Source organism: Electrona antarctica, assembly GCF_951216825.1.
Source record: "Electrona antarctica genome assembly, chromosome: 13".
NCBI classification, from domain to species: Eukaryota; Metazoa; Chordata; class Actinopteri; order Myctophiformes; family Myctophidae; genus Electrona; species Electrona antarctica.
In genome coordinates this window covers 24,833,183-24,858,182 of record NC_136794.1, presented here as the reverse complement: position 1 = coordinate 24,858,182, position 25,000 = coordinate 24,833,183, and the positions used below count along the sequence as shown (strand labels likewise).

General features: G+C 45.4%; 1 protein-coding gene across 1 annotated transcript in view; it reads right to left on the bottom strand.

Moving 5' to 3' along the window:
• LOC306934900 (neuropilin-2-like) overlaps positions 1-25,000 on the bottom strand; it is a gene marked incomplete at its 3' end in the record, with an annotated part of 112,967 nt that overhangs the window by 77,486 nt on the left and 10,481 nt on the right. The window contains exons 2-3 of the mRNA XM_079517710.1: positions 18,617-18,797; positions 451-632 (exon numbers count right to left, since the gene is read on the bottom strand). Coding sequence (XP_079373836.1) covers positions 451-632; positions 18,617-18,797 — 363 coding nt within the window. The remainder of the gene's footprint in view (positions 1-450; positions 633-18,616; positions 18,798-25,000) is intronic.

Below are 25,000 nucleotides of genomic sequence, written 5' to 3'. Positions count from 1 at the left end.
CTCTAAACTAACTACCTCCTGGCCAGCCGGGGCACATGATGGAGGGGAAAGGAACTGGTCGGAATAACGTGTTCCTTCCACGCGCTATGTCCAACTGAGGAATCCTCATGCATTGAAGGAAGCATGAGGTCAGTCCGTTGCTCTCCCCAGGTTGTCAGAGGGAGTGTAGCGCCCAGAATTACATTAGATAATTGACACTGGGTGAAAAAATGGGTTGCAAAATCGTGGGATAAAAAATTAAAAAAAGAGAATGTAGCCTCAGAGACCGCAGGCGTTTTGTTTTCAAAGGAGAAAAAACGCCTGGGCGAGACATGCATGAGAACTGGCATGCGAGCAGAGTGACCAATAAGAGTGCAGAGGATCCGCCCCTCTATAGGCCCAGAAAACCATAGGTCTCTTTCAGGCTATAGGAGAACGCAACAAAAGCAGTGTGTAAGCTCCGGCACTCACCAGTTTTGAATATCTCGTAGCGCAGCGAGAAGCCCGCCCCCTGGTGGGCGTAGTCGGAGACAAACTTGATGTGGAGGGAGGGGCCGGACGATATGATGGGCGCCGGGGCGATGTTGCTACAGTGCTTCCCCAGCAGGTCGGCCGTCTCCGAGTTCCCATCGTGGATCTCTATGTAGTCATACCTGGAGAGGAGGGAGAGATGCAATTACAATTAATCAGTGGTTCTCAAACTTCAAGTTAACTTCAAGTTAACTTCAAACTTCAAAGTTATCTTAATTCCCCTTGTCTGTTAACATCTAACTAGAAATGCACCAAGTCTCTGTGTGTGTGTGTGTGTGTGTGTGTGTGTGTGTGTGTGTGTGTGTGTGTGTGTGTGTGTGTGTGTGTGTGTGTGTGTGTGTGTGTGTGTGTGTGTGTGTGTGCCCGGTGTCGAGTCGGTCGGACCCACGGTTGTCCAGAATCACCACACTCGTGAGGAGCTAGGGTCTAGGATCATACATCATCATACAATGTATGTTTAACATACATCATCATACATCACATTCCGTGCTCAGCCAATCAAATCATCACAAATGTCATTCCGGCCAATCACTTTTGGCGTCTTCACTTTTCTGCCCTCACCTTTTATCCTCAATATGTACTTTGCTCAGCCAATCAAATCATCGCTATGAAAATCATCAAATCATGGTGTTTGTGCTCACACAAACAGACAACGCTGGGCATAGGAGGGGCTAGCGCCCCTCAATAATACCAATAAATAAGTAGGCTAGTGAAAATAGCTGATCTACAAGCTTGCAACACGACGCAAGCTTGTAGATCAGCTACTTTCACTAGTTTGGGTCCTCTTCAAGTTTGAGAACAAGGACTCCCAAATCGATATATATATATATTTGACTGTGGACCCCCATCTGAAACATTTTTGTGCCAGGGACATGCAGAAGAGAAGATTTATGTTACAAAAGTGTGACAAAGTGACATGCCGTGAGCTTGTAGATATGAACTACGTTTGCCCCCTGGACCCCCTCCCCTCCCCATTGCGGCCTTGTGATCCTATGAGACTGTCCTGAACCAAAAGGTTGCAGGTTCGAGTCAAACAATTAGCCAAGTTGTGTCCACGCGTCGACAACTGCATGTGTCTTTAAAGCTGCAGGCCGTAACTTTCATGTCCTGCCTAGGTGTGGAACCCGAGTCCACCCCCTGCCAGCACAGACATGTCTACAGTGGAGCTATCTGCAGACACAATCTGCAACAGACAGCAGCTGTCACCCAACTGCCCTCATATGCTGAATGTGTCTCACTTGTGTTGTTTCTAGTTTCCGAATATGCCTCCCGTTGGGTTCAAAAGGAGAAAGCAATAATTGATTTCTAGCTACTAGTAGCTATAAGTAGGTATTGAGAGGGGCTTTGGACAGATCAGTAGAAAACAACAAAATAGGTAAAAACCTCGACATGTAGCCGAGTACGGATACTTCAAATTCAAATGCCATGGGCTCGAGAACATAATTGTTTCAAGCTGGGCCTACGTTATGACACAAAGAAAACCTTACGGACCCCCAGAGGTCTGTACTTGGCCCCCAGAGGTCTGTACGTTGGCAGTGGACCCCCAGAGGTCTGTACTTCGTTGGCAGTGGACCCCCAGAGGTCTGTACTTGGTCGATCGCCTCCTATTCCCCACTATCTAATATACTGTATATTCATCAAAAACAGCTTCAATTTATAATCTCACAAAGCGTTGCATTTTGACACGACATGAGCTCGCAGAATGTACTTTGAGCATGACATGTCGAGAATAGGGACGTTTAGAGTTCACGAGGTCAAAACGTCGTCATAGTCATGTTCTCACGCACACGGCAATGTTGTGGATGTCATGTGTGTAGAGTTCAAAGTGTCATCAGGGAACTAACTAGTTAGGAGCCTCACAGACAACCACTTTACTGTATACAGTATATATATATATCACTTATTCCTAGAATCACATGTGTAATGATATGTTATCTTCTGAGAGATCTGGCAGTAAGCCCCCGCGAACGCTTTAAGCCATAAATCTGCATCTGCATCTGACATCAAAGCACAAAGAAGATATAGCGGAAACAAGCGGAGTATTGTGCGATTCCGGATACACGCCACCAGCAAATCCACCTCACATGAGCCGGCCTTCATGTTGTGCAGGTTAGGACATTAGCGTTGGGTCGAGAGAGAAGCCACAGGTCTGTCCATGCAGTGATCAACCTCTGTGTGAACCTCGCTAGGAACAGCTCAGTGTTTCATCTGTACCGTCTGATGTCAAGACCAAATGACTGTCCATTACATTATTGGCATACAACACTGGTTCCAAAACTTGTTCATGTCAAGGACCCACAAATTGACACTATAGCCTACAGACCCCCGTTTGAAAAGATATGCCAGGGACCCCCATAAGAGAAGATTTTTACGGCTCTAGCAGTGATTCTCAACCCGTTTAATTGCAAGGACCCCCAGCTTGACATGCATTAGTCTACAGACCCCCATTTAATGGCATTTCTATCTCTGGGACCCCCAATTTATATTGTAAAATCTTACTTACTTAATTTAACTCTGAGAGTGTACAAATGGAACCAAATGGACCCATAAGGGTCCGTTTTGTTTTAATTATTACTATTTCAAAACATTAATTATTTGTGTCAGTAATGTCCTGAAGGAATAAAAGAAAAATCTAAGAAATTCCATAAAAATTATTGAACCAAAACATTTAATTCTCTCTACGTCATCCTCAGACGAGCCCTCCATCGGCGTCTCCAGTCATCTCGGTTCTCCATACATCTGGCCAGCTCCTTTGTGCTTTCTAATTAATGGAACTAATGTGAACCAAATGGATTTGTAAGTGTTAGATGTTTAAACTGTCTCAGATATAAATGAATGTACTGCAGATTGCCGTCCCAGAGATAAAGATCTGGGGTCTGTGGCCTAATGCATATGAAACTGTCCTAGAACATTAATAAACTCCTGTAAAGGTGGGAGCTAAACTTCACGGTCTTGCACTGGCAGATAAAAGATAAAACAGTCAACAACCTGCATGTGGTTTCTTTTTTCTGGTTATATTCAGAAAGCTTACACGGTTAAACAAATGTTATCAATTTGACCCATTTGGTTACATTTGTAAGACAGACATCCCTTATATGATCATATCATCACAGGACTGTGAGAGGAATATATATGACGGACTGGGACTTTGATGCTGTGCTATGGATTAGACTTGAGCAAAGATCAATGGGGGCTTCACTAATCTTCTCGGATTCCCCTGGCTTCCTGCCAGGTTAAAGGTGTTAGAGCTGTTCTCTGAGTCCTTTTCAGACGTTAGGAGAGTTGATTTTCACACTCCCCCCAAAAGATAAAATAACAAACATGCGGTAATGACCAACATCAAAACAACAACGGCTTTCACTCTCACATTCTCACATTGAACTCACTTAGGTTATTTTTTCACGCCTAATATGGAACCAGTTCAGAGTTTAGAGTGCTTCCACTGAAAATGAATGAATGAATGGTTCTGAACCCAACTGGAACCAAAAAAGGTGGAAAAGGTCCCAAAATGACTTTGTACCAACAAATTGTTCCTGTCGGGAGGCATCCTGGTTAGATATAAGGTTGCTGATGGGGGCGTTAAGATGACCGGATTAAGGTTGGTGAGGGTAGGGTTGGGAGAGGGTTAAGGTTAGGTTTAGGTGTGCTGCCCCGTGGGAGGTTAGGTTTCTATACTCTAACCAATGACTAGTCTAAACTACGTACTGCACCCGTTGCTGTCGGGTAGAAACCTTTTATAGATGTGTTTGTGGGTTTTTATAAATATTCCAATGAAAAGTAAGAGCTTGTGACTAAATAAAAACTACATTTGAACACGTGGGTTTTTATAAATATTCCAATGAAAAGTAAGAGCTTGTGACTAAATAAAAACTACACTTGAACACTACAAATCCTTAAAAAGTACTCGGTTTGGACGTGACATTTAATTTCACGCCACAGAGAGTTCATGTTACAGATATAGCCAAAGTGACTCAAGGAATAGATTTGTGTTTTAGGCTTATTGGATTTTTATAGGCAATTGCATTTTTAGATTTTTAGATTTATATTGTAATCACCACAATAATTCTGTGTTTTTAATGAAAGCTGAAACATAAACATCAGTTAAAATGTTAATGCTGGCTCTATGAATGAATAAAGAACTCTCACATCTAAAAGAAAAAAGGGGAGAAAAATCACATACCGACACTTCCACACTTTATTATCAGTGGAAAACGAGCCGCACTGGTCTTAGGGAGGGATTAGACTGATACTCAGTGGTGATCAATATACGTGTCTACAACTAGATCAATAGGACTCGTGTCGGCCTAGTTCTAGAGGACCCCTCTGTTCTCTGACCCCACTTAACCCCCCCAGGTGACCTTTGGGGCCCCGCAGCGTCTGGCCGCACTAAACCTCCAGCCGAGGACTGAATCAAAGACGTGTCAAAAGCGGAGACATAAATTGCGCACTTAAATGAATCTTTAACTCTGCAGTCGTGTCTTCCGCTTTTAAAGTGTGGGACGCATGGTTCTCAAAGCGGGACCCGTAGACCCCCCAGCGGTCCTTGAGGCTGTTCGAGAGGGTCATCAGCTAAATGATTGATAGTTACGGTAGGAACCAAATGGACCGTTATGGGTGTGCAATTCCAAGGCATCTACACATGGAACCAAGTGGACCTTTGCTGGTCCATTTGTAAGCTCTCAGAGTAAAATTAACACTGAGGATTTTTACAGTGTATCATATCACAGGGAGGGTCCGTGGTCTAGTTCCCAAACACTGGGTCGGGACCCATTTGTGGGTCACAAACAATACATTTTGTTTGCTTATTATTGATTTCAAAACATTTTCAAAAAACATTCCCAAAAATGTCAAAGAAATCAAAGACAAATCAAAGAAAACAATTAGAAAACAAATCTAATAAGAAGTAGGCCTAGTGAAATTAGATCTGCTATTTTCACTATAGTTTGGGTCCCCGGACAAACGTCTAATCTCTAGGCACCCGCTGGCCTAGTGGTCCAGGTGGATGCCACATATAGGCTGACAGCGCGTCGCGTGTTCGAGTCTCGTTCATGACGACCTTTGCATGTCTCCCCCCTTCTCTCTCTCCCTCTTTCCTGTCCATCTTCACTGTAACTATCAATATAGGCACAAAAGCCAAATTTAAAATTCTTAAAAAAATCTCTTTTGGGTCTTAAAAGGTGAGGGTCCTCGACATGGAGAGGGTTGAGGAAGGAGCACATGCCACTCAGAGAGGCTGTCATATGGTACATGTGGAGGCTATACTGCCTTCAGATCTAATTTCTACGGACACTTCCTCCAGCTTCTCTGACCATAAACGTTGAGCCTCTATCTTCAGAGGGAGCCACGGCAGGAGAGCATGCAGCCTCCCTGTCTGGGCTGCAGTGCACGGGTGCACACGCACACACACACACACACACGCACACACACCTGCCTGCCTCTAAAATAGCTCCTGCAAGGAAATTCCACAGACAACCATGACTGAGAAGGAGGTGATGGGGGTGGGGTAGATAAACCATCTTTTTTTTCAGTACATTTGGAATTAGAGGCAGAAGGTATATCCTTTATGTTTGGTTTGTTTATAATAGAGCTGGTATTTAAAGTGGAATTCTAACTGTTCCAGCATATAAAGGCAAATAAATGTACATTGGTTCAAATCCCCCCCCCCCCACACACACACACACACACCCACACACAGTAAAAACAATCACAGATGGAAGTGTAGTTTAAGAAAGATAGAGTGTGTGTGTATGTGTGTATGTGTGTGCACGCATATTTGTGTGTGCATCGACTCTCGCTTTGTAAGAGTATGACAGGCTTGAAGAAAGCAGACAATAATAGAGTGGATTCAAGGCTAGTGAAACCGATAGCTTTACAAAGGGTTGTCAAGTGGAGGAACAGGTACATCACTGTGCGTGCGTGCGTGCGTGCGTGCGTGCGTGCGTGCGTGCGTGCGTGCGTGCGTGTGTGCGTGCGTGCGTGTGTGCGTTCGCGCTACGTGTGCATTGTTCTGTTCGTCTGCTTGTAAAACATGACAGGTGAGTGAGCCCTCACACATAACGCGGGTCACACGCCTCCTACTCTCCCATCATGCTTTGTCGTCGCGGCGCGTGCTTGCAGTGAGCTGACACCGCGGCAAAACCGTGACGCAATCTGTCACAGCACTCTGTGTGTGTGTGTGTGTGTGTGTGTGTGCGTGTGTGCATGTGTGCGTGTGTGTATGCGTGCGTGGGTGTGTGCGTGTGCCAGCTCTTGTACCGTTTGTTTTATGAAAAACATGTCATCTGAATGACAGACCCCCTGCCCAAAAAGAAAAATGAGAAAGTGACGTCTTTGTTTAAGCATCTTTGTTTGAGACCCGCATCTCCTTCTCTTCTCCATTACATTTACATGTCTTGTTCCTACGACTTTCTTATGTTGGCCGTTTCTTATTTCTTTCTTCCTCCTTCACTCCAACCTCTTTGTCTTCTCACTCCTGCGTGCTGTCAAGCACATAACCACTGGCACCGTGCCAGTGTGTGTGTGGGAGAGAGAGAGAGAGAGAGAGAGAGAGAGAGAGAGAGAGAGAGAGGGAGAGAGAGAGAGAGAGCTCAGAACATGAGACCGGTGGCCACCTCCTTCCATCTGACAGACAGAGACAGGTGTTACCTCTCTCAGTAGTCTCCCTCACTCTCTCCCTCCTTCCTACTCTGTCTCTCCTCCCCGTGTAGGGAGCAGAAGTCTATACTGTGGCTCTCGGGCAGAAACATCTTATCTCCATATTGTATTGTTTCCCCCGTGAATTAACTACGCCCTACTTGATCATACTGCAGCGTCACGCGAAAGTATCAAAAGTAGCAGATCCGTGTGCTTGTCGCGCCGCACTTCGAGTTTGCGCATCTGCTACTTTGGATGCATTCGAGTTCGAATCCTGAAAAGTAACACAGTTTTGAACATATGAGGTTTCCACCCGACATAGGCAATATACTTCTGTCTCTGAGTGAATAAGCACACATACATACATGCGCACACACACGCGCACGCACACGCACACACGCACACACACACACACACACACACACACACACACACACACACACACACAGCAGCGCCTGTAGCTATGTGTATGGATAGATCTATCTTTGCTGATGTGAGAGGGTGTGAGGTCTCTGATCCCTCCATGTGTAGGAGGGATGCTGCTGCTTTTAACAAACGGCTGCACACTGTCATCTCTCTCTCTCTCTCTCTCTCCCTCCCTCCTACCCCCCTCTCCTTTCTCCATCTCTCATTCAGACTCTCATTCGATTTTGAAAAAGCAAGAAACAAAGAATAAAACCAGTAGGACGGTATATCTTTACTGCAGACTTGGTGTTTTAATGAGACGTGTGATATAATCACGAGGGCAGTTGTTGCTCCCTCCCTCACCTGGGAGAACCCAGCAGGGTATAAACCTCCCTCACCTGGGAGAACCCAGCAGGGTATAAACCTCCCTCACCTGGGAGAACCCAGCAGGGTATAAACCTCCCTCACCTGGGAGAACCCAGCAGGGTATAAACCTCCCTCACCTGGGAGAACCCAGCAGGGAATAAACCTCCCTCACCTGGGAGAACCCAGCAGGGTATAAACCTCCCTCACCTGGGAGAACCCAGCAGGGTATAAACCTCCCTCACCTGGGAGAACCCAGCAGGGTATAAACCTCCCTCACCTGGGAGAACCCAGCAGGGTATAAACCTCCCTCACCTGGGAGAACCCAGCAGGGTGTAACCCTCCCTCACCTGGGAGAACCCAGCAGGGAATAAACAGCAACATTCAAAGCATTAACTTAACTTTAAAAAAAGTAAACTTTCAAAGCTAAATGACCATAAAGTTGAATGTAGAATGTGTCACCAGGGTGGTTATGTTTCAATAGATGGACCCTCTAAATATTCTCCAAGAATGACAGGAGGTTTCTGTCCAGAGAGAGGTCCTTTGAATGTGTCTTTAGTGTACGAAGCTGCGTGTTGGTGTATGTGTGTGTGTGTGTGTGTGTGTGTGTGTGTGTGTGTGTGTGTGTGTGTGTGTGTGTGTGTGTGTGTGTGTGTGTGTGTGTGTGTGTGTGTGTGTGTGTGTGCATGATGTAGCGTAAGTGACTGCGTCTGTGCATGTACAATGGAGCATTTCCTGCAGTCAACACTGTTGTACATTGAAGTATAAATCAGGCCTTAAACTGCTCTGCAGGTCTGGGTGTTGATACAGATGTCGCCCCCCGCCCCCCCCCCCCCCCCCCCTCCACCCCCACGTCTCTCTCTCTCTCTCTCTCTCTCTCTCTCTCTCTCCAGGTTGGGAGCTGTTTTCTCACACCTGCACATTCCCATCAAACATCAGGGGTTCCCCCTCAAGCAGACAGAGCGTCTGCAACACACACACACACACACACACACACACACACACACACACACACACACACACACACACACACACACACACACACACACACACACACACACACACACACACACACACACACACACACACACACACACAGAATTGAGAGGGGAGAGAGAGAGAGAGAGAGAGAGAGAGAGAGAGAGAGAGAGAGAGAGAGAGAGAGAGAGAGAGGATATTAGCCCCTTTAAACAGCCTGTTCAGAGAATGTCCTGCCATCATTCTGGAATAGGTACTGACACAGAATGGGGAGATTGTTATGCCACCTGTGTGAGCTGGCAGTGGACGTACTAATGTACTATTGTCACCAAGCCTGACTGACGTCTGTGTCAAAGGGACAGCTGACAGCCTGGGACAGGGCCGGGGTGTGATGTCTAACTCACCGGACCCAACAAAAAAGCGTCCGTGCACACACACACACACACACACACACACACACACACACACACACACACGCATGCGCGCGTATGCGCTTGATTGTGAGCGTCTGTCAAACCCAGCCACACCGAGACGTCTGCTCGCTCTGTATACAATGTTTGTCAATGACAATGCGCGCTGACAAGCATTTTTGTCCCTGCCCAGAGCGGAGCTAAACGGTTCCTAAACCTAGGCAATAGTGAAGGCTTGATTCGATATTTATGTCTGTATATTTTGCTGGACTCTGGGGCGATCCAGCCCATAATAGTCTATGTGGTTGGTTGACTGACTGACTGACTGAGAGACTGACTGACTGAGAGACTGACTGACTGACTGACTGACTGACTGACTGACTGACTGACTGACTGACTGACTGACTGACTGACTGACTGACTGAGAGACTGACTGAGAGACTGACTGACTGACTGACTGACTGACTGACTGACTGAGAGACTGACTGACCATGCAAACACCATGCAAACAGCCAGCCACGTGCTTTCCCGACTAACTCAACATAGCAACACATGTATGCTTCTCCATTACGCCACGTCGGCCAGAGATGTGCGGGCATTTCACATTTTACTGTGAGAGTTCATTTCCATCATACATCTTCCATCAGACGACACAGAAACAGGGCCCTGAAATGCACAAAAATCTGTTTTTTCAGCGCAGTGTCAGTTAAGTGTTTAATCGTTCCCCATTTCCTACCCCATTGTCTCCCATAAATCAATATAAGTAAACTTTAGAGCTTCACTCAAGCTCCCTATGCTGATCTGATTGTGTGAAAATGGCCGCCCAAAAACAGCCGCCAAACTCACGACATAAAGAGGGCATTTTGCTGTGCGTCAGAACGTGGTACCGTGCCAGTATCCTAACACTATATTAATCATCACCCATATACTACGTATGCCTGTGGCATGGTTTTCATTGCACGGTACGACCTTGTGAATGAACAACATTTCTGCCGCTATAATTGTGGAAGGAGCTTTAGTGGGAATTCAGCTGCCTAGAAGGAAAGTCTTTTAGGTCATAGATGACTTTCGCAACATGAACTCATTCAGAAGAATGACTCAACTTCCCGTTTACCAGCCCTGCCATGTTCACTAGAACCAAGATGAGATCACAAATAGGGACGTCGGTTGTATCACCAACTGTTTATGGTCCAATAATAATATTTGTTTTGGTATGACACAAAATGATTGGCCCAGCAGTACATAATTATGGCTCATCAGCAGTATCCCAACATATCATTATAATGGTCAGCTATAACTATAAACTATATGACTACTGAAACTAATAACATATCAATATGTAACTCGTTATGAGATTGTAGATCGGCTATTTTCCGCTAATGTTGAATGCCTCAAAATAGGGACACGATAGGGTCCATGTGGTTATATGGCAATGCATGCAATAATAATATAGGCTAGGCTTGCCTAGTTCACCTTGTTTATGTTATCGTGTCTTTTTTAATGTTGTACGTTTTGATTTGTGATGAGAGGGACCTTACTTTAGTGGTTTCACTTCCCAGCAGCAGAAGTGAAACCACCACCATGTTGTCCAAATAAAGACAACATGCTTCTCAGAGGAAGTGGACCTTATTCTGCCCAGTGCTGACTCAGACACAGCCGCTCATTCAATGACACGACGCACGCGTGGCTTATCAAATGACAGGCTCAGGGTCCAAAGCATGGACGAGAATGTGTTCGCTTTGGATAGCAGCAGCAGCGTTGATTTCGTCGACGAAAAATATCGAATATAAAACTAGACAAAGTTCACAAACTATGGACTAAAGCAATTAATATTATTTTGAAAGCATACTATAAAATGCTTGATAGAACAGTAAAAACGTACTAGTATTATTGCCCACTACCCAGTGCAGGAAAAGTCAACTAAACAATTCGTAGAAAAGCAGAACTTAACACATTTATCTGACCTGCTAGGAGGGACAACTCAAGTCAGCGAAAGTCGGTCTGGTCAGTCTATCTGTCAAGAGAACAGGCGATAAGTGTGTGCGTGCGTGCGTGCATGCGTGCGTGCGTGTGTGTGTGTGTGTGTGTGTGCGCGCGCACGCGTTTAAGAAAGAGCAGGCCTAGTAAGTCTGTCAGTGAGGCAGTTAACAGAGAGTGAGGAGAATGACTGACTTCACTGTTATCAAGTAATAGGCCTATTACTGCAGACAGATGGACACTGTGTGTGTGTGTGTGTGTGTGTGTGTGTGTGTGTGTGTGTGTGTGTGTGTGTGTGTGTGTGTGTGTGTGTGTGTGTGTGTGTGTGTGTGTGTGTTTCTGCGTGCGTGCGCTAGCGCGAGTGTTTTTGCACGCGTGCCCAACAGCAGTCTCCAGGACAACCAATCGATTCCTCATTACGCGCATTGATCAGGGTCAGTCCTTCAAATAGATGTGCGCTTACCGACGCACAATCACACACACACACACACACACACACACACACACACACACACACACACACACACACACACACACACACACACACACACACACACACACACACACACACACACACACACACACACACAGTCATTACAGTAACAGACATTGATCAGGTAGACCTTCAGGGAGTGTCTGTAAGTCAGAGCAGTGATGCTATCATCATTACCTTTCATAGCGTGCACGGTGCATGCATGGGTGTGCGTGTGTGTGTGTGTGTGTGCGTGCGTGTGTGCGTGCGTGCGTGCGTGCGTGCGTGCATAACCTATGCCTGTTGAGATATAAGAAACAGACTTGAGAACATCTGTAGAGCTAAACCCTAAAGCCAAAGAGAATAACTGATCTTGTCAGCTTGAAGATCATTTCTTGTCGCCGCTCGACCCCGCCGTGCGGTTAACATACGTTAAGCTCAAAGCACCGCTCGACCCCGCCGTGCGGTTAACATACGTTAAGCTCAAAGCACCGCTCACGCTGAGCGCGATTACTATAAAGATAACTATAAATACGCCATCTTAAATGGGCATGTTGGCGGCTCCACACCACTAAATAACAATAGCTGTAGATGATATATTTTGGATCAACGTCTAACAAGTCTTACTCGACTATAAATATCAAAAACCTTAGTCTTTTAGTCTTAGTCAACAAAATGAAAACTGTTCTAGCTTTATATTATATTAGCATGCAGCTTAGAAGCATGGCTCCTGTGCTAGCGTTAGCTAGCATCTGTGTACCTGTGACGCTAATGCAAACATACAGACAGCTGCTAACTGGCCACAGCTGGTAGCTGAACGTCTCTCTTACTCGCCTCTCCTAGTTCTCTCTCTCTGTATACATATTTTATTTTCTCTCCATCTCTTTTGCTCCCTGTGTGTCGTGTCTCTCTCTCTCTCTCTCTCTCTCTCTCTCTCTCTCTCTCTCTCTCTCTCTCTCTCTCTCTGTTTTACTCTGTGTCTCCCTCCCCTAGGGCTAGTGTCACATCTCATCCATCTGTTTTTGCTCTCTTCCTTTCTCTGTCTCTCCAGGACACCAGGGTTGTTGAGGACTAACGCTGCTCTCATGCCAGGCATGTGCGTGCGTGGGTGTGTGTGCGTGTGCGTGTGTGTGAGAGATTTAGTTTTGCAGGTAAAATGTCTCCGGAAATTCACACGCTGTGTGGCAGGCCGGTTTCTCTAAGTTCCGTGTTCATCTCTGAATTGCAAGGCCATTCGTGCGTTCTTGTGATATCATTAATAAAAACCTAAACCTCTCCAAGATGAAGAGAGATGGTTGGGGACAGAGAAGTGATGTGGTGTGTAGTTAAATGATTGATTGAGGCAGAGTACAAAGGCAAGGTCTAAATCATTAGTGGGACCATTATAGTCAGCCTTGGCTATGCTGTCGTATAAATCATTTCTTAACTCGAAGCCCCACACTTATACATTTCAACTGCGTCGCAGAGTGTTGTTTGCCATGCATGTGCGTGTACACACACTATAAGAATCCTCAGTGTCAATTTAACGCTGAGAAAGTGCATAATGTGCAAACCAAATGGACCCATAAGGGGCGTGTTTTACTGTGTGCATGCATTTGAGTGAGTGAGTGAGTGAGTGAGTGAGTGAGTGAGTGAGTGAGTGAGTGAGTATATGTTTGGTTCCCTGTGTTTGTGCATGTGTGTTCCTCTTTCACATGTATGTATGCTTGCGTTTCTATGGCGTGTTGGGGTATGTGTGTGTAATACCAGGCAATGACAGCACCTCACAGGCCTGTGAAGTCAGAGAGAAAGAGAAGAGAAGGAGAGAGGGGCAGACAGACAGAGGGACATGGGGCGAGAGAGAGACAGACAGGGGGAGATTAAACCGATGGATTGATTGACACAGAGGAGCAGAGAGGCGAGAGCAAGGAGAGGTGAGCCTGTGAGAGATGAACAGATTTGAGAGTGAGAGGTGAGTTGACAAATACAAGCGACAGAAAGGTGGAAGAAAGAAGGGCAGGGAGAGAGAGAGATAGAGAGAGAGAGCGTGTGAGTTTTTGAAGATGAAAAGAGTAGACGTGAAGAAGGTAAAGAGAGAGCGTGTGATGTGGTGGCTGTGAGGGACAGAGGGAAAGATGGAAGGAGGGAGGAATGAGTTGAGATGAGTGTGTCATTTGGACGGAGGCCTGTGCTTTCTGGAACGCTATGCTGAATAATGATGTGGGTTATAAATGGTTGGCACACAGCAGAGAGAGGAGAGGAGAGGAGAGGAGAGGAGAGGAGAGGAGAGGAGAGGAGAGGAGAGGAGAGGAGAGGAGAGGAGAGGAGAGGAGAGGAGAGGAGAGGAGAGGAGAGGAGAGGAGAGGAGAGGAGAGGAGAGGAGAGGAATTGCAAAAGACCAAGAAGGAGACCAAATGGGAAGGCTACCAGAAGATAAGAAAAGAGGTAACAAAAAGCCACTGGTAGGAGGAGGGGGGCAGAGAACAGGGGAGTAGAGTAGAGAGAGAGCACAGGGGGAGAGAGACAGAGGGGGGGCGGGTGGGAAGGAGGTAGCTGTCACTATGATTTGAGCCGGCCCCCCCAACGGACCCTGACTCTGCACTTTTCTCTGAGCAGCTGTGTGTGTGTGTGTGTGTGTGTGTGTGTGTGTGTGTGTGTGTGTGTGTGTGTGTGTGTGTGTGTGTGTGTGTGTGTGTGTGTGTGTGTGTGTGTGTGTGTGTGTCCTTGCTGCCAGAGACAGAGAGCAGAAAACAGTCTAGCGTCTAGTCCACTGGTTCCAGTGGGCCGCTGACACATTTTTATGGGTTTCCTACAATTTGTTTTTAATTATTATCATTTCAAAACATTTTCGAATTAATTAAAAACAGATTCAATGATTTTTTCAGTAATTTCAAAGAAAAATCTAGGAAGTTCCATAAATTATAAAAATTATAAAAATAGCCGATCTACGAAGCTCACAGAGCTTGTAGATCTGCTATTTTCACTATTGTTTGGGCCCCGGGGAGACATCACATTTCTCTTTTAGGTGAAAAGCTAAAAGAGAAGAGAGGTTAGGATATAGTGCATAAAAGAACCACCAAAATAATATGTCCTCTGCCAAGCTGAGAAAGCTTTTCATGGGCAGAGAGAGAAGTGCTTTAGAATGTGGGATTTCTTTGTCACTCAAATGACTGTAAGGTCTTTAATTAGCTGAAGTGGTTGACACTGATGGGGCCTAAAGATTAAAAGATGAAAAGCTGCAGATGTGATATGACAGACAGGTAGTGAACACGGCAGATAAGTGTTCTATATCTATGTTCTATATAAAGTCAAAAGCTGGAGTGTTCATTTGACTCTGGAAATAATAATGAACGGATGAGCGTCCTTACATTTTCAGTAACGTTACATATAGGCTAACCTCCGTCACTGTGTGCAGAGAGGTATTATTGTGCATATACGTTTAGCGTCAGTGGAATAGCAAGTGACGGCGTTTCCATGTCTCGAAATTGCTTTTTCCTCTGACCTCTGCTTGACTTCTCTCGTGATGACTCGTTGCACAGTGCATATAAAGGTTCTCTCGTGATGACTCGTTGCTCAGTGCATATAAAGCAGAGGTTTAATTCGATGTAACTTGAAACAAAAAGCATTGTTTTACTGCCATTGTAGGTTACTGTTTTGTACGACTATCGAAGCACGTTCACGCACGCACACACACACACACACACACACACACACACACGTGTGTGTGTGCAGGGATGCACACACATAACATTATAGTCTCTTTTCTGTTGGCATGCCAGTTTTTTTATCATGTGATTGGGACATACCACACATTTACAAGAATCCCGTGACACATGGACACACAGCTGCAAAACGACAAAGTCGCACTGGGAGGAAGAGATATGTCTTTTTATCACATGGATCACATTTAAAACCTAGATTGGTGAGAATTTTTTAATAAAACTAAGATCCTGACGGAAATCAGTACATCCTGTGGACACACACACACAAACATGCGATGGTAACTGAAACCGGGCCTGTGGTGAATGGCTAATGTTGGAATTTTGCGGCGTGACATGTGACAGGGAGATGGGACTGGGAAGGGGAGCGGCGCTGACTCATGATTGGCCACTGCTCTACAGTACTTATCTAATTAGGGCGGCAGACGACTCGTCTCCTGTCCGTCTGTTTGTCCTCCGGCATCGGTCGGTGTCAATCACTCCTCTGGGAGTGTCACTCGGTATGTCAGTCAAACAGGCCGATCACACGTTCTCTAGTGCTTATATCGTGGCCCTAAAGGTTATTATGAATCCATTAACACCGGAACTAAAGACCCCCCACCAGTCCATAACTGTTAATTGTGTAATTATAGTGCACAATTACCTGAAACCTGTAATGACAGGTAGAAATTGCACAATGTATTTAAGCTGCTGTCAAAAACATCACTTTCCGCACGAAACAAATACAAAGAATTATCACGTTTCTATAAAATTGATGAATTTTCTATCAACGGATTCATTGATTGTTGGATTTGTGGCGTCTCCAGTACGGCACAGTATAGGTTTCTAGTAGCTGCTGCTTTAGGGTGGAACAAAAAAAACTGTAAACTAAGGCTTAAGTGGTTAATGATGAAGTATTATCTCATTAGCATGAGACAGACAAGGCATTGACAGACAACAAACTTTTCTTTCTCTACAAAGCAGAGGTGTGTGTGGGTGCGTGTGGGTGCGTGTGCGCGTGCGTGCGTGCGTGCGTGCGTGCGTGCGTGCGTGCGTGCGTGCGTGCGTACAGCATGTGCGTGCATTTGTGTGCTGTCACTGCTGTGTGTAATCAGTGCTATTGAGAGTTGTTGTCCGTTGGTCCTGGTCGTAGACTACAGGTCTAGGATTTGCGTTTCGAAAGACGGACAGATGCCATTACTAGAGACAGGGTTGGAGACAGAGTTGTTTGTGTGTGTGTGTGTGTGGTCAGTGCCGCTGCTGACAGTCACCTGATGACCGTGTACGCCTGCCCATGAAGACCCCCCCAGGACACACAGACGCACACACTCGCCCCCTGATCCCTATCCTTGGCCTCTTTGCACCCCTGAACCCAACAGCTCAATTTCAGCTTCGCATTGCGCGCGCACACACACACACACACACACACACACACACACACACACACACACACACACACACACACACACACACACACACACACACACACACACACACACACACACACACACACACACACACACACACACACACACACACACACACACACACTCTCCCCTCCCCTGTGCTGGCAGAGGGCCCCATGGGAGACAGAAATAGCAATGCGCTGTAGGAGAGTGGCCCAGTAAATAACAGCGTAATAAGACTGCTAATGTCTCACTCTTGTTAGCAGCTTCGAGGCAGTTATCTCAAACATGCCTACCTGACGGTACTTAGGAATTCAATGTTTGAGTCAGAAATATGCACACACACACACACACACACGCACACGCACACACACACGCACACGCACACGCACACACCATGGACCATGCACTCTCTTGAATAGAGAGAAAAAGTGATAAATAAATCAGGGTCTGTTGTTTCTAATGGATGCTACAAACAGGTTTGTTTCTCCAGGGAAAGGAACAGATTTTTAATGGAAAAAAGTGCTGGACTTTAAATGGATCTGAGAATAACGTGGAGAGGAGAACAGACAGAGAAGAGAGAGAGAGAGAGAGAGAGAGAGAGAGAGAGAGAGAGAGAGAGAGAGACTCGACCTAATGTACTGCACCGATCCAAAGAGAAGAATGTCAGAAAAACAGAATATACAGAGAAGGAGAAGTCCACACACAGTCTTTGCTCCAACAGTGTTTATTAAGATACCGACATTATTCAGGACACGACGTTTGGGCCGTGAGCGGCCTTCTTCAGGTGACAGTGACCTCGTCACCTGAAGAAGGACTTCTCCATCTCTGTATGTATCTACCTTTTGTCCAGCACCAGGGAGGAACTGGATGTGCGCAAGCCACCTGCTTTTTATACTAGAAAAACTGAATAGAAAATAAAAGCAAAGGCAGGAGTGAATGAGAGAGAGAGAGAGAGAGAGAGAGAGAGAGAGAGAGAGAGAGAGAGAGAGAGAGAGAGAGAGCGAGAGCGCTGTATGCATTGCAGTGATAGGTTTGAACAGTGCTGAACAGTCAGTCTGCTGGTGAAATATTGATGCTTCAATTCCAACAGAAGAATGACTGAAGGACTTGTGCAGACGTGAGAGAGACTCACCTATCTATAATTAATACAGCTCAAATGTTAATGAATGGACAGAGCAGCTAGAGGTGAAACAGGGGAGAGTACCACCGTCTCTCTCTCTCTCCCTGTGAGTCAGTCTCCTCGGTTGCATTCTCACCATGCAACGCAGTCCATGATGGATCACAGACGTGGGACAACCAAACCTACTACTAATATCTGCAACGTGTGTTGATGTGAATTCATTAAATAACAGATAAATGAATGGACACAATGTGAGACCGACCGACCGCTAATGTGGTTAATTAGAGAGTGGGGAACGAGGGACATCCCACGGAGAGCATTACGGGACGGCTGGAGCCAAGGGAACAGGAGGAGAGTGGGCTGAGATTCACCACATTACTGTACACTCAAGACCCCTCTCTGAGAGACAGACTGAGAGGGAGGGAGAGAGAGAGAGAGAGAGAGAGAGAGAGAGAGAGAGAGAGAGAGAGAGAGAGAGAGAGCGAGAGACATACAGTATAGTTGCTGTCGGGAAGAAAGCTCTCATCTCCATATTTTAAGTCTTTGCGTTTTCTCCGTAAATGAACGCCCTGCTTGATCATACCACAGCATCACACAAAACATCGAAAGTAGCAGCAGAGACAATAAAGGTCTATCTATCCATCCATGGTATATCTTCTTACCGGCAGTCCAGTTTCTCGATCTCAAAGTGAGGGTTGAAGTTGAGGACGATGCGTTGGGAGGGCTCCGGGGCCGTGATGACCCAGCGACAGTTCTGGTGGGGCGGGTACTCCAGAGGGTAGCCGGGCGTGGTGATGTAGCCAGCATCGCTAGCATCCAACACGCCTCCACACTGCTCCGAGCCTACAGGGACAGAGAGAGATGGACACTGTCAGTGCTGGGAAAAGTACTCCATTGTTTTACTTAAGTTAAAGTATCTAAACTGCCATGCACAAATACTCTGTTACAGAATTCAAAATGTACTTGAGTAAAAGTACAGAAGTATCTGCATCAAAATATACTTAAAGTACCAAAGGTAAAAGTACTCATTGTGCAGAATGTCCCATTGCACAAGTTCAAAAAAGAAATCTTTTGAAAATAGCAGATCTACAACTTGTAGATCTGCTATTTTTAAATGGTTAGTGTTTTCAAATAATTGTAGTGGCATAACAGTACAATATTTTCCTCTGAGATGTAGTGGAGTAGAAGTAAAAGTATTGGAAATTAGAAATGCTCAAGTAAAGTACAAATACCTCAACATTATACTTAAGTACAGTACTTAAGTAAATGTACTTTGGTTACTTTCCACCTCTGGAAACTGTGTTATGAAAACGAACCTTGGTGAATTAATGCCCTACTTGATAATACCACAGCGTCACACAGAAGCATCACAAGTAGCAGATCTACAAGGTCGGAACGCAGTGCGAAGGGACACATTTTGAGCTTGTGGATCTGCTTCTTTTGAATTTGAATCCTGAAAAGTAACAGTTTTCCACATATGATGTTTCCATCCGACAGAGACGAGTTTCTCTATATATTTTAAAGGCGGATGAGTACATTTCACTGACTACATGGATAGCCTTGCAATAATACAGTTTAGAATTCAGTAGCAGATGAATATCACGACTTAAACCCTTTCCCATCTCATCCTTTTTCCTTTTTTTTAACATCATGCAGCCTACGAAAAGAAACTATTAACTTTCTGAGATAAGGGGTTCAGTATAATAACAAAGATGTATGCTGGGAGACAATTCAATAAGTTTTTATCTAATTTAAGTTATAATACAAAAATGTGTTTTGTCAGGAGATCAAGCAACCTTTTCCTCAGACAATAAAGCTGTGTATATCAAAGAAATAAGAATACAAAGTCAAAACAAAACAACTCTATAGCAATACATCTATTCATATATTCTTTTTAATCCGTATATAAACCCAACTATTTGTACTCTAAGTAAATACGTTTTATTCCTTTTTTTCCATTATGTACATTACATTAACTAATATCTGCCGAAACATCTATTGTCGGGACGTCATGAAGCCACCAATGCCCGGTCGCATGGTTTCTCAAGTTATTTTGCTAACAGACAGACGGACAGGACCGATGAGGACAGCGTAATAGCATCATGAGAGGATGTGATACTGAGATGGAAGTAGCCTATACACGTAGCTTTTGCGATGGCGCTGCTCGGTGAAAATGTACAAGCTCACAAGGCTTGGCGCTACAATGTTTGAGTAGGCCTGTCAAAGCATGAGAAGAGAGTTAGGAAAAGTAATGTAATGGTGAGCATGTGGGAAAGTAGTTTGGAAGACACAACAGTGGTGGAGCAGGGTGAACGCTGGATCCTATCAGCGCCCGTGTTAAGCAAATTCATAACCACTTTAGCAGCAGATACAGATCTAAGCTGTCTGAGTGTTCCCTACGCGTTGACTCAGGGTCAGTTCATTGCCTGGCATGCCGTGACTAATCGGAGCGCCTTTGTATTCGGCTGGGCACAGATTAAAGATCAGTTAAACACAATGTTTATCAGCAGAACTTTCAATATCAGAGCGAAGTTAAACAGATAAAGTTAACAAGACAGGATGTGAGAGAAAGACAACTGTATGCGTGTGCGTGTGCGTGTGTGTGTGCGTGTGCGTGTGTGTGTGTGCGGTCAGAGTCCATATATAGTAGCACAAAGACTCCATTCTGACCAAGGAAGATTATGACCACGTGCACGTTATGACCATGTGCACGTGCACGCGCTCACACACACACACACACACACACACACACACACACACACACACACACACACACACACACACACACACACACACACACACACACACACACACACACACACACACAGCGAGTGAGTGAGTGAGTGAGTGAGTGAATGAGTGGTTCAGTTACTGTCATAGAGCGGACACACTTGTCACTGGTCATAAGTCAATGTCTCGTCGCAGACAATGCAACCCATTCACTGCCTCACAGACGTATGCCGACATCGATGGGAAACCCATGTATGTCAATGACACCCGGCAACATAACATGTCCATTGTATAGGACGCTATTGTATGGAGCTCGGTGTGTGGAGCAATTGTACGGAGCTCCAGCTCGCGTGCACTATACTATACTATAGGAAGGACGGAAGTCTCGCATTGGGTTTGGACATAGGTTTAATTCATTCCTTTACTGTCGGGCGCATGCGCAGTCTAATGGCGTTCCCTGCTGTAACCTTAACCCCCAAACATTTGAATCGCCCACCATAGTGGAAGCAAGCGTTACCTAGTGACGGGGGAGCGCCCCCTCGATAGATCGAAGAGAAGCCTTTCTGGACGGCAGGAAGCGCCATAAGAAAGAAAGTCGGGAAAGTCGTCATCGGCAGGTAATGAGTTGATTAGGGTTAGGTACTGTCAGTCACTATGGTTACATTCAGCCATAAGGTGTGTGTGTGGTGCGGTGCAGGTACAGATCTGGGGAAGGTGTTCTGATGTTTTTGCAATACACTGCAATATAGAAATACTCTGTTACAAGTCAAAGTCCGGAATTCAAAATGCAATTGAATAAAAGTACAAAAGTATTGGCATCTAAATGTTACTTAAAGTAGCAAAAGTAAAGGTACTCATTTGTAGAATGTCCCATTTCAAGTTTTCTTGAAAATAAAATGTTCCGTGACGTGTTGTAAGCTTGTAGATCTGCTATGTTCATGTTCCAACGTGGAAACGATTGACGATAATGCAAAAATGATTGCGATTTTCTCAAATGATTGCGATTAGACGATTATGTAATAATCGTGACAGGCCTATCGACAGCGCACCGCTGATCTGAGATCTATGTTGATTTCTTTATGTATTTATCACCAGCGTGTTGAGTGAACTGCACAGCCAAGACAAGTTACACTACCGAGCAGAATACAACATGTTTTAACTCCATAAATAGACTCTGATACTCTAAACCTTCTCTGACAGCAAATACACACGCACGCACGCACGCACGCACGCACGCACGCACGCACGCACGCACGCACGCACGCACGCACGCACGCACGCACGCACGCACGCACGCACACACACACACACACACACACACACACACACACACACAGACACACACACACACACACTCAAATAAACAAAGACCATATGTATATACCGTATACAATGGCAAAAACATGAATAGGCATATAAATTCAAACACAAGACCAGTTTGGTCACACGCACGCACGCACACACACGTACGCTCGTACACCCACAAACAGTTGGTTTGGATCCATATGTTCCATATGTATGACCAAGCAAGATCTGATGGACTTCAGGTTGGATCACACACACACACAAACGCGCGCGCACACACACACACACACACACACACACACACACACACACACACACACACACACACACACACACACACACACACACACACACAGAGAGAGAGAGAGAGAGTGATAGACAATTTGGCAGCCATCCCTGGCCTGCACCTCATACTGTCTGTGAACAATTAGAGTGTATCATCCACCCCCCCCCCCCCCCCCCCCCCCTCTCTCTCTCTGTCTCTCCATCTCTCTCTCCCAATCCTCCCTCCCTCACACCGCGGGCCAGACTTTCCATTCCATCTCATTCTCCTCCCTATCTCGCTTCCATCTCCACGCAGTATACTGAGACCAGAGTAGAGTTACAAGTCATACGTAAGCCCATCCAGCCACACCAGATCTCATTCTCAACGCCACCTGGATTAGTGTTTAACCACTAGGAATCTGACAGTGACACCGGCCAAATGACTCCTATGGCGCTGGCTATAGCTAATTATGTACCTGGAAGAACATATGAGACGTAGCCTATATAGTGAACTCCAGAGTGTCAGTTTAACCAAGGGGTCATCAATGTTTTGTGCACATTTAGGGCGACTGTGGCTCAGGAGGTAGAGCAGGTCGTCCAATGATCCGTGGGTCGGCGGTTCGAATCCCGGCTCCTCCTGTCTACATGTCGAAGTGTCCTTGGGCAAGACACTGAACCCCAAATTGCTCCCGATGTGCTGGTTGGTATACCTTGCATGGCTTCCGCCGCCATCGGTGTATGAATGTGTGTGTGAATGGGTGAATGTAATGCACAATCTATGTAAAGCGCCTTGGATAAAAGGCGCTATATAAATGCACCATTTACCATTTAACCCATTTTGACCTGAGATCAGATTCTAAAAATGTCTTCTACATCCAGACAGTTTTCTGAAAAAGCTATGTTTCTATGTCAGTGGTTCTTGGATTTTTCAAAAATAGCAGACCTACAAGCTCGTAGCGCGCCACTCGGTGGCGCGCTATGAGCTTGTAGATCTGCTATTTTTCAATAGCTAAAGCATAACAGAATGCTAACACCAAAAGGGGTTCTCGCCCAAAATGGGTTAACTCTGAGAGTGTACAAATGGAACCATTTGACTCCTATTGCTGAAAATAGCCCCCTCAAGACAAACACACTTGAAATGGGAAATAGGGGGGTGTGGGGGGTGTAATTGGTAGGGTTTTCTTTCTTTTATTGTGTATATAACTTTGTAATGCTACTGACGTTTGTGTGCAAGGCGCTTTGAGCCGTCAAGCCCATTTTGATGTAAATCAATGAAGTCACCTTAATTCAAATAGCAGATGCCAAAAAATAGTTATTTAGATTATATATATTTTTTGATGTCCAGCTTTGAGGGTTTGTGTAAACACAAACATTGTCCTACTCCTAACGCAAACGTTGAATGCCATTGACAATGAATGGCCAGTTTTGAGTGTTTGTGCAAACACAAACATTGTGCAAACACAAACATTGAAGACAAAAGTGAGGACGCATGATGATTGGCCGGAATAAGATGATGTATGATGAGAAGAGCGCCCATCACTTCACATGGGTGTGATTTTTATTAGGGGCATGTCAAGTAGTCTACAGAGGTTCCCAACCACTAGTACTAGCACCACTGGTGGTGCTTGAGCCCCCCTCTGGTGGTACACAGAGGAGACGCCCAAAAAAGGAGAAAAAAGTGGAATGAAATATTTGTTTATATTACTACAGGTAGTTGTCCTGACCAAGTAATTGGTTGAAATAGGCTATTCAGCCTTGTTGAAATGAGCATGACAGCACACCTAGCCGTTAATAGAAGATTTGAGAATGGATTGAGCACATTAGAAATATCATCAGTTGAGCTTATTACTGATTAGACAGAGTTTTGTCAGAGCAGCAGCATTATTGGCTTAGGAATGAAACATAAAGGGCAGGGATACGCTTCTGTATTTTAACATCAGTTATTAATATGGAGAGCCAAATATTTTCTGAGATGGTACTTCAGCATAAAAAGGTTGGGAACCAATAACTGCACAGCCTTTGTGATCTACTGATAGATCGCAATCTAGATTTCCCCCCCCCCTGGTTATCTGGTATGTACATGGTACTTCCCACCACTGCAACTATAAGTGAGGCTTTAAGTGTTTCTCAGTGACATCATGGGTCTTTGACCCTGACACGTGCACTCTCTCTGTCTCTGCTTGAACTGGCAAACCTCTTACGTCCGTATCGGTTGTGGTATACTGGTATTGATCCGTGGATCAGACGCATTGATCATTCTAATATTAGACGGATCAATCCAGCATCGATGGGAGAAGCGGTTGCACAGTTTACGGTGCGAAACATTACAAAAAGGCGATCAATACAAGCTTCCAACGTGTTGCATTGCGACACATTGCGAGCTTGTATATCTGCGATATACTGCACTGTACGTTTCGGTGGACGGGTAGGGGTTAGGGTTGTACAGCCATACATTTCATAACCAGCCGCAACTCTCTGTGACTCTTCTCTTCAGCCATCTTGATTACAAAGATAGGTGTTCCAACGGTATCAACAAACGGTGTGTAAGAGAGAGAGTGTGTGTGTGTGTGTGTGTGTGTGTGTGTGTGTGTGTGTGTGTGTGTGTGTGTGTGTGTGTGTGTGTGTGTGTGTGTGTGTGTGTGTGCGCGCGCGTGTGTGTGTGCGCGCGTTTGCGCGCGCGCGTGTGTGTGTGTGTGTGTAAATGCTGCTTATATCCACTCTGTGTGGTAGAGAGAGACATCGGCATT